Raw genomic sequence first — 10,434 nt, forward strand, 5'->3', positions numbered from 1 at the left:
CTCCATTTGCTAAATCAGTGTTTTTCAGAATTGATAACTTTTAAGAATTCCCCGAATTCTCCTGCCAGCAGGGAATTTGGGGAATTGAGGTCTACACCTTTTAAAATTGCCAAGGTTGTAAAACACTGGTCTAAATGAAGGGCAAGTGGTAATAATCTGATTCTCAAATTGGGAGAGGCGAGATCCCTTAACTCTAGAAGAGCTCTCCAAGGGATATACGTTGGAGAAAACTGAAAAACTTTGATAAATTTCAATGCCCAGAATTTCCTAAGTAGTATTGTTAAGAATTTTGGGAGTTCAAGTCCAGACGTCTTAAAGCCCCTACAATTGATTGAGGCATTGATTTATTCATTAGAACAGTATTTACCTGTTCTGATCTGAATTTAAACCAAGTTGTTTCCCACCATCTGCTACCTTCTAAGTGGAGATTTTACTTGGATTATTGGCATGGAATACATACATAATATATGCTTTACTACTTAGCTTGTATGGGAGAGGAAATGTAAGTGAGAATACCTCTGTCTCTACCTAAAACCTCATCATGAACAACCTTAGATAATTCATGCAAAGAAACTTATCTCATTTATGTGAAATGCTTTAAAGGTTAAAAATAAACCAATCTCACACTAAAACTTAAGATGATTTATTCAGCCTCAGTTTTTTGTATCATGCAAATCTGGCCAATTGTGGTTTATTTAATACATTAAACAAACTATGTTTTAGAGTGGTGTTCTATCAAACCCATTAATATTCACATTCACTTCCTGGGGGTAAATTTGCAACTTTTTCAAACCAAAGTTAAACATTTTAATTTTTCTTCGGTTCACAAATGTGTCAGGAAATGAAAACACTTTTTTTAAAATGCAATTTAAAAAACAACAATCACACCATAAAATTAAAAATCTCTTATGAGAGCAGAAGACATAAATAGGGTCTCAACAGGGAGCACCATAGAGAAAGAGAAGAGAAAATAACAGTCAGAGGAAGCAAACCGGTGTCCTCCTTATGGAGCAAAATGCCCATAAACCTAAGGCAATTTGTGACTTTACATAGCATTATGGGAGTTGTAGTCCAGAACATCTTTTTGATGTAGTGGCCAGCCACTGATTAGGAGTAACGGTGCAGGAATCTCTGTTGAGGCTAGTCTGCCTCTCTCAAGGAGAGTTTTAGCACCCAATAGATCTCTATATACAAATAATCTAAAAATCACATTCATTGTTTTCCCTAAAACGTTCCCCAGAGGGAAACGACAAAGGAAGAGGCCCACAGCGCAGATCTAAGAATGGCAAAGTTCCCCAAACTCTAAGGCCTGTAGAAAAATAAATGACCCCAATATGGGGCATTAGGCCTGGGGTATGTATAATGCCGGAAGTGAGGTTTTTTCCCTCACCTCACATAGCACAAGGCGCTTGACAAGGAAAATGGCCGCCGTTTCCCCAGAAGGGGCCTGTTTCCTGCAATGGGAACAAGAGACAGTAGGTTTCACAGCCCGTTGCTGAGTGTGCAAAATGTTAAGGCCCCCAAATGCCAGGGCAGGTGAAAAGTGTCTCTCCCCGCAGCTTCAAGAAAAGTCGAGGTAATCAAGTGATGTTTTCTTTGCAGTTTCCTGAAGTGGTGGAAAAACAAAACAACAAAACCAGATCTGTGGGGGAAAAACATAAGGAAAATAAATTTGCACTCAGTAGGATTCTTTCTTGTTGTCCATCCCCCCAAATTCCCATCACTCCAGGGCAGTGTTGTTTCTTCTTGGCAACTTCAAAAATGTAGATTCCCACTCCCAGAATTCACAGAATTGAAGTTCACACATGGCTGGCTGGGGAATTCTGGGAATTGTAGTCCATCCATCTTAATGGGGCCAAGGAGGGAGACTGGTTGGGAGCAGTGATGGGCTCCTACAGGTATGGTCAGGTACGCAGAACTGGTAGAAAAATTTTAGTCAGGTACGCACAACTGGTAGAAACTTTTTGATTTTTTCCCTTTTTTCCCTTCTGGACTCTGGGTACATTTTTCCTATCATAGTAAATGAGGTTGAACGTGTATAATTTTAGAAGATCTTTGCGTGTGTGTACATACACATACAGTTTATATGCTGGACAATGTATATTTTTGTGTGCCTTTGTGTAATATGTATGTCTACATGTGGCATATATACATAGAATTAAATAGTATATTTTGGATGTTCAGTAGTAGTAAATAGATAGGGAAATTGTATCTCTTTGAGGCAAGGAGAGGCCAGGCATCCTTATACTAACCAAACCCTTGACGTAAGTGATGTCAAGTTGGCCACCTTTAAGCCAGTCACATGACCTTTAAGCCATCCCCTGGTCACATGATCGTCAAGCCACTCCCACCTGGTCACATGACTGGCAAGCCACACCTACAAAATAAGCCACAGTGTGATAGTAAAAAATTTTTGCAGCCCTTTGCTGGTTGGGAAATGCCAAAATATCTCAAAGATATTATTTTGGGAAAGTAAAACACTGGAAAGAGATTGGTGAAACAGAGGTTGGGACTTTTTTGGGGGATCACATTGCCTTGCCTCCCAGAATTGTCATTGTTTAAAAAAGGGCCACAGTGCTGTTTATCTATTTATTATTTATTTATTGGACTTCTTAGCACACCTTTATGGCTTGCTACCTTTACTTGAGCAAATCTTATGAAGAGCAGGATGTTTTAAAAATAAAAATATGCCAACTATAAAACTGAGGGGTCCTTGAAGCTCTTTGAGATTTGCTCGTTTTCTTGCAAATGTTTCATTACCCAAACTAGGTAACAACACCAGTACCAGTAGTGGGTATGAAATGAAATAGTCAGTGTGGCGCAGAGGTTAGAGGGCAGCACTGCAGGCTACTTCAGTTAACTACTAGCTGTAGTTCCAGCAGTTCAAATCTCACCACTGGATCAGGGTTGACTCAGCATTCAATCTTTCCAAGGTGGGTAAAAAGAGGAGCTAGATTCTATAAAAGCCCTATGAAGCGGTATATAAATCTAAATGCAATTGCTATTGCTACAAATACATACTACTCATTACAAATATGCAATTTGAAGTTTTCAGAAAGGGTACAAGATTAACAAAACCATCCTAGGCAGCATTGCCCAGAAATTAGACTTAATCAGGTGTCAATCCCTGTAAATATGTATACTATGAGAACCTTCCAAAATGATTCGAACATGAAAATGCTTAGGAACAAACATGAAACTATGCCAAAAAGGGGAAAAAAAGACTTCTATTATCACAGTGAGACTTCATTGTACTTCATACAAATAGATTTAGCTTCTGTAAATGTTTCACTACCTAGAAACAAAAGTGTTCTCTTCAAGGTTATTGGGCAGGTTTCTGAAAAAGAGGGAAAGCTAAACATTTTGTGTTTGTTTTTGAGAACTAGAAACTTGGTTTCTCTTCAACCCTTCTTAATGTGTCACTTTATTTCTTTATTCATTTACTTACTTAATTTGCTACTCATCTCGCTATAGGCGACTCTGAGCAGCTTAGAACATTAAAAACGATAAAGCCAATGGATAATAATAATAATAATAATAATAATAATAATAATTATTATTATTATTATTATTATTACCACATACTCAGCTGCACAGACTGACTATAAGCATAGACATGATGCTGTGGCACAGATGATCCACTGGAACTTGTGCCAGAACTACCATTTACCAGCGGCAAAGAACTGGTGGGATCATAAGCCCGAAAAAGTGGTCGAAAATGAGCAAGCAAAACTACTGTGGGACTTCCGACTTCAGACTGACCGAATTCTGAACCATAACACACCAGACATTGTGATCGTGGAGAAAAAGAAAGTATGGATCATCGACATCGCAATCCCAGGAGACAGCAGAATTGAGGAGAAGCAGCTAGAGAAATTAGTGAAATACGAAGATCTAAAAATCGAGCTGCAACGACTCTGGCATAAGCCAGTGAAAGTGGTCCCAGTGGTACTTGGCACGCTAGGCGCAGTGCCAAAGGATCTCAGCGGACATTTGAAAACCATTGGAATTGACAAAATCTCCATTTGTCAATTGCAAAAGGCCGCTTTACTGGGATCGGCAAACATAATTTGCCGCTACATCACGCAGTCTTAGGTGCTTGGGAAGCGCCCGACTGGTGATGAAATACGAAATCCAGCATAGTGATCTTGTTTGCTGTGTTGTACTGACGTAATAATAATAATAATAATAATAATAATAATAATAATAATAATAATAATAGTGTTCTACCAACAGGCTGAAAGGAAAGAAGTCTACGGAGAGGGGCGGCATACAAATCTAATTAATAACAATAAATAATAATAATAATAATAATAATAATAATAAAAAGAAGGATAAGGAAAGAAACTGAGATTAGGAGCATCCTGACCTCACCTTCAGTGTATCAGTGATTCTTGAGCTGAATGGCCTCCAGTTTCTTCAATTGGGGCTAGAAATAGAGTTAAAAGACAGTTAAAAGATTTATCAGGGTGAAGGAGACGTGGAGAATTTACAGCACAGATGCTCACTGTACAGTAGACTAGTAACTGTGTCATACCTGATTGTACAAACTTTTTGGACACAGTTGTTAAGTGAATTACTCCATTTTGTTAACTGAATCACATGGTGTTAAATGAAACCATCTTCCCCCCCCCCCCCTCAATTTTTGCTTGTTGGAGGACAGCTGGGAAGGTTGCAATCAAATGACCCTGCTATGATGATAAATACATGCCAAGGTCATTTGATTTTGATCACGCGAGAGTCGTAAGGACGAAAACCTATCAAGTCAGTTCTTTCAGTGCCATTGTGACTCCAAATGGTCACTAAGTGAACGGTTGTTAGTTGAGGACTACCCATGGCGACAATTTCAACTGCAACGAAACATCGCAAAAAAGGAAGAACTTACTGGTGAATTTTTCTCGCCTTCGGCAGCGGGAATAAATAATGGTGCCTGCAATGACACTAGCCAGAAGGACAGCACCCAGCGATGCCCCAATTAGCACCCACAAATTGAGGGATTTGCTGGGCTGGGGGTCTCCACCTGCAACAATGAGAAGAACACCTTAAATTCCCCTGGAGAAAAAAAGGGCTTTGGTTGATCTCAAAGGATCGTTGGCTGACACAGCCAATATCTTGACCTGAAACAGACACCCACTGTTCAAAAATCCTTCCCCTTCCTGCCTACCTAGGCCCCTCGAGGCGGAGAGTTGCCACAGGCAGTGGAATAAAACTGTGTACAAAGACTTTACTTTTTCCAGTTTTAAATGTTGGAATAGAGGTGGGGAGGGGGAAAATCAATTATCCTTTTCATTGCCAGCAGCATAACGGCACAACCCTGCTCATAGAAAGGCTGGCCAAAAAACTGAAGCTCTGCTTCTTTCTGAAGTCTAATTAACTCCAGGCCCCCAAAAATGAGCTTTGAGATGATGCAGATCAGCCACCAGGCTAAATTTGGACCTCTGCAAGGGAATGTCACCAGTGGCTGCTCTCACACTTGGAGGAAGATGTCAAGGCTTGCTTCCGTTAATTAATTAATTAATGGAATGAATTTGCATGAATCCCAGCGACCAGTTAGGTCCCACCGAGTTGGCCTTCTTCAGGTCCTATCAACTACTAGACAATGTTGCTTGGCAGGGCCTGGGGGAAAAGCCTTCTCTGTGGAGGCCCCGGCCCTCAGGAATCAGCTCCCTCCGGAGATTCGTGTTGCCCCCATCCTCCCTGCCTTCCCTAAGAGTTTAAAGACTCACTTATGCCACCAAGCTTGGGGTTATTAGACTCTAGCCCCTGGCCAATGAATGTATAGTAAGCTTGCTGAATGGGGTGTGGGCATGTTGATAGGGTTTTTAGTTTCTTTTTAAAATCTAACTCTTAAATTTTATCTCGATGTATACTGCTTTTTACATGTTGTGAGCTGCCCTGAGTCTTCGGAGAGGGGCGGCATATACATTTAATAAATAATAATAATAATAATAATAATAATAATAATAATAATATATAATTAATTAATTAAAGGTATATGCCACCCATCTACTATCTAACGACCACTTACCCCCAAAAGAAAGGGGAGGAATTAAAATGAAGACTACAGTTAGCAGACTTACAGCTAATAGCAGAGGGCCGGATATCCACAAAAACCAAGATGGCGGCCACAATCATGTGACTGAAGCCCCACCCCCTTTCATGGGTGCTACGGAGCCATGATTGTGCAACCCAGGTGCAAATGGGGCATTTTTTAAAAATCAATTGCGGATGAAGCTGAATTTTTCACTTTTTTTAACCATCCCTGGATAAACCTTGGCCTTGACATGCCCAAATTTGGAAAAAGAAAGAGGGCTGCCTTCTCCATTGGCGGATGTGACAGGGAAGGGAATCATGGCTAGCTCCTGAGAGGATGGGACCCTATCTACAGATTAGTTTAAATCAGTGTTTCCCAACCTTGGCAAGTTGAAGATGTCTGGACTTCAACTCCCAGAATTCCCCAGCCAGCATTCCCTGGCTGGGGAATTCTGGGAGTTGAAGTCCAGATATCTTCAAGTTGCCAAGGTTGGGAAACACTGGTTTAAATGATTATTAACTTCTGAATATGCAGTGACAGGAAGCAGCATCTTGACTTTGGGCTTGAGGGCAAAATGTCCCAAGTCAGGGCCTGCATTCAACCGTTTCATTATCCAAACATTCAATTCCAGAGAATCACGTGAAGCATCAGGCTGAACATCCAATCTCTCATCCCAGAGTGCTCCAAGAGTTACCCTGGCAATACCAAAAACATATGGAGTCCCCCTCCCCTAGTCACGTTACCCACCATAGTTAGCCACTTACAGGTAGAGCAAAAATCGTTCTTATTTTGACGTTGGCAGACAGAGCAATCCATGCATTTCTCCAAGTCAGGACTCCAGGACTGGCCTCCAGGACAACTAGTTTCTGAGGAGGAAAGAAAAGGCAGAAAGGGAGTTGAGAGTTCACCCAATTCTCCTGCGCAAACAGTGGCAGGAAGTTTCTGCCTCCCTAAAGCACAGCGAGTTAACAAAAGTTCTGGTATTTCTGATTCTACCCCCTTTGCAGATGTGTTGGATTTCCAGTTCAAATAATCCCTGGCTTCCTAGGGTTATGGAAATTGAAATGCAGAATGTTTCCAGCTGCTCTCCTAAAAATTCATGAATCAGAGAAAGAAAGGAAGGAAGGAAGGAGAGAGAGAAGAAAAGAAAAGAAGAGAAACAAAGAAAGAGAAAAAACAAAAGAAAGGAAGAAGGAAAGAAAAGAAAGAGAAACAAAGAAAGAAAGAAAAACAAAAGAAAAGAAAGAAGAGAAACAAAGAAAGAAGAGAAAGAACAAAAGGAAGGAGAGAAGGAAGGGGGGGAGAGAAAGAAGGAAGGAAGGATTTAGGTTATGGGAAGAAGGATCAGCTGGGTGAAAATAGGGAACCAACATAAAATTCATAAATGGGGATCCACTGCATTTAATCCGTGTGATCCAACTCCCCCCCCCCATGACACCAGGGCTATTTCCAGAGGGGTAACGTCATTGGGGGTGAGTGTGGGTATTGTGTTTCACCCCGAAACGTGAACCAGTGTTAGGAACAGGAGAACATGAGGGGCGGGGGTGAGGTGGGGGGTTTAGGTATCAACTCAGGGAGCATCACATAGCAAAATGGGAGGGAGGAGAGGGAGCCTTCCCCGCCCCCCCCGGCCATCACGTCCCTCATTTTTAAATGACTTCATTGATAAAACATGCCTCGAGCGAGCAGGCAAACAGATGGCGCTGAGCCCAGAAGCGGAGCTGGCGAATGACTCAGTGTGGGTCGCATGACGCCAACGTCAGATCGCTCAGCCTGGCCCGCCGACCCCACTTTTCTTCACTTGCAGGAGTTGAGAGTTTCACCCGGAAAGCCCTCCAATGGGAAAGAGGCAGGATCGAGCGGGGCGGGGCCTCGCATTCATAGACATCCCACTTTTTGACAAGTTCTGTGATTGTTGTCCCGGGCAGGGGCGGGGCTTAACTCTGAGCCGGAGTTTGGCAATTGATGAGAAAGCGCCACTAAGCATGTGCAGATTGCTTCGTCCGAATGAACTGTTGTTTTATTATTTATTTTTCTTTTATTCCCCTTTTATCAATATATAGTTAACTCAAAGCAGTGAACATGGGTAATACTCTTTCCTACTTTCCCACAACCACAACCCTGTGAAGTGGGCTAAACCGGGAGAGAGTGAGAGCGCGACTGGCAATTAAAGAAACGTTACTTTACACTTAAAGTCGTTTTCGTAAATCTACCAGGCATCGTTACACTAGGGGTTCCTTCAACCGTTGCTTCAGCTCTGAGAAGTAGCGGAACCGAGATAGTTTGCACCTGCCGAAAAACCTTTGCAGGATGTCGTTAAGATGGAAATGACCGCGCCGACTTTAAATTGAATATAAAGTTTTCCTCTTTTCCTTGGAGGGCTCGTAGATCTAAGTCGTTTCCTTAACATCATGTGTGAACACACCATGCTCTACGCAGCCCTGTACCCACCGACACGTGTATCAACTACAAAGCTGGGTTCCTGGGAAACAGGCAAACTTGTCCACTTACGAAGTCACTGCGAGATTTTTCATTCCGCGTTTTCTACCCGAAGGTCGGGATTCCAGATAAGCGGTCCATCTCGAAAGGCATCTAAACTTCAAACTACATTCGTTCATTCATTCATTCGTTCGTTCGTTCATTTATTCGTTCCTATGCTCATTCATTCCCTCGCAGCCTCCCTCTCCTCTCTTTTGTCTCCACCTGCCGGCTCTTCCTCACCCGCCCCGAGCCCCTTCCCAAAGTCCCTTGAAACGGCACCGGGAGACCCGCGAGAGGTCAAAGGCGGCGATTCAACAGGTAAAAGAGCTTCGCGGGCACCTTCCCGTCCCAAACCTGAAAAGCCGATTTTGATTCTCCAGTTGTTCAAAAGTTTGCCGAGAGAGGGGGGGAAAAGGGAGACCCACCCATCCTCGTCCTAAACGCGTCCTGGTGGTCCCCCTTTACCTGCGATGGGCTCTCCCCGGGCGGACCCCAACAACACGGGCAAGAGCCCTAAGATGACTCCCCAAGCAAGCATCGCAGGTGGATCTCGCCGCTGCTTCTTCTTCTTCTTCGCCGGGGATGTCCGATCGCTTGCAACCGGCCGCCAGCCTCTCAGTCTGACTCAATGCAGGAAACTCTTCCCGGCTCGGCTCGGGCCCCGTCGGTTCCCGGCGAGAGACGCCCCCGCAGTCGGGGATTGGCGGGCGCGCGGCCAGGATTCCGCGTACCGTCCTTTGATCTGCGGGGGAGGCGCGGGGGGTGGTGGTGGGGAGAGGAGACGGGGGAGCGGGAGCGAGTCAGCGCAGGAAAGGAAACGCGCCCGGCCGGAGAAGGGAAGGGGGGGGGGGGGGAGGCGGCGACGAAAGGGAGGGTGATTCCAGCTTTGGCCCGGGCCGGTTTCTCGGAAGTCCCGCTGGGCTGGAAATCCTGTGGCCCCTCTGGAACGGGCCGCTTTCCGTTGTTTAGGGCTTTTCTTTCTTTCGGGTTTTTTAAATATTACTTGTCTCCACATTGAAAAACATACATATACACCTTCAGTATCAATCCATATACACATGTCATCTCTTATATTTAATAATATATTTAATGTATCCTAAGATTTTTTATTAATATTGATTGTTTCCTCATTGCTTATTTGACCCCTCTGACAATCATTAAGTGTTGGACCTCATGATTCTTGACAAATGTATCTTTTTCTTTTATGTACACTGAAAGCATCTGCACCAAGACAAATTCCTTTTGTGTCCAATCACACCTGGCCAATAAAGAACTCTATTCTATTCTATTCTAGTCTAGTCTAGTCTAGTCTAGTCTAGTTTAATCTAGTTTAGTCTAGTCTAATCATAATAACCTAGATTGCATTCTAAATTTTAAATTTCTGTTATTTCGTCTGATCCCTATATTTATTTTCCCCATTCACTTCTTTCTATTTCTTCCACCTCTATTACCTACTTTCTTATCTCCCCTTTTCTACTACCCTCTCTTCCTTCTTCAACTCCCCCCCCCCCCTTCTACTCTCCCTCCCTACTTGCTCCTGCACTTTCTGCAAATCGTTTGTTAGGGCTTTTCTTTTTGTGTTTCCAGCGGGGTATTTTGAAGGCACCAACTATAGTAATAATAATTATAATTAACAAAAAGTTGCAAGATTTGGAACAACCTGTAATTTAATATGATCACTTTAACTATCCAAGATCAGGATGGAGATTTTGATAGACAAAAGTGCTGAATCAAATCCAGTCCATTCAAGCAACAACAAAATGCGAACAACAAAAACAATATTTTGAAATAATATAATTATAATGTAACATATGTAATAGAAATAATATGAAATATTATAAAATATTATGAAATATATAACATAATATAATAATTTTATTATTTATTTATTTATTTGTTGGATTTGTATGCTGCCCCTC

General features: G+C 42.6%; 1 protein-coding gene across 4 annotated transcripts; it reads right to left on the reverse strand.

Moving 5' to 3' along the window:
* Positions 1–627: 627 nt before the first annotated feature.
* On the reverse strand, positions 628–9,230 carry LOC139155857 (tumor necrosis factor receptor superfamily member 12A-like). 4 transcript variants are annotated; one of them, XM_070731194.1, is made up of 5 exons: positions 8,981–9,228; positions 6,799–6,900; positions 4,886–5,020; positions 4,375–4,429; positions 628–1,606 (listed from the first exon to the last, which is right to left on the reverse strand). In XM_070731194.1, the coding sequence occupies exons 1-4, from the start codon at positions 9,051–9,053 to the stop codon at positions 4,377–4,379; spliced, it is 363 nt and encodes a 120-aa protein (XP_070587295.1). In that variant the 5' UTR covers positions 9,054–9,228; the 3' UTR covers positions 628–1,606; positions 4,375–4,376. The 4 variants fall into 4 exon arrangements, with proteins under 4 accessions (XP_070587295.1, XP_070587294.1, XP_070587296.1 ...); XM_070731193.1 differs by having other exon boundaries at positions 628–1,642; XM_070731195.1 differs by lacking the exon at positions 8,981–9,228 and adding an exon at positions 7,711–7,952 and having other exon boundaries at positions 628–1,642.
* Between the last annotated feature and the right edge of the window lie 1,204 nt (positions 9,231–10,434).

Source organism: Erythrolamprus reginae, unplaced genomic scaffold, assembly GCF_031021105.1.
Source record: "Erythrolamprus reginae isolate rEryReg1 unplaced genomic scaffold, rEryReg1.hap1 H_7, whole genome shotgun sequence".
NCBI classification, from domain to species: domain Eukaryota; kingdom Metazoa; phylum Chordata; class Lepidosauria; order Squamata; family Dipsadidae; genus Erythrolamprus; species Erythrolamprus reginae.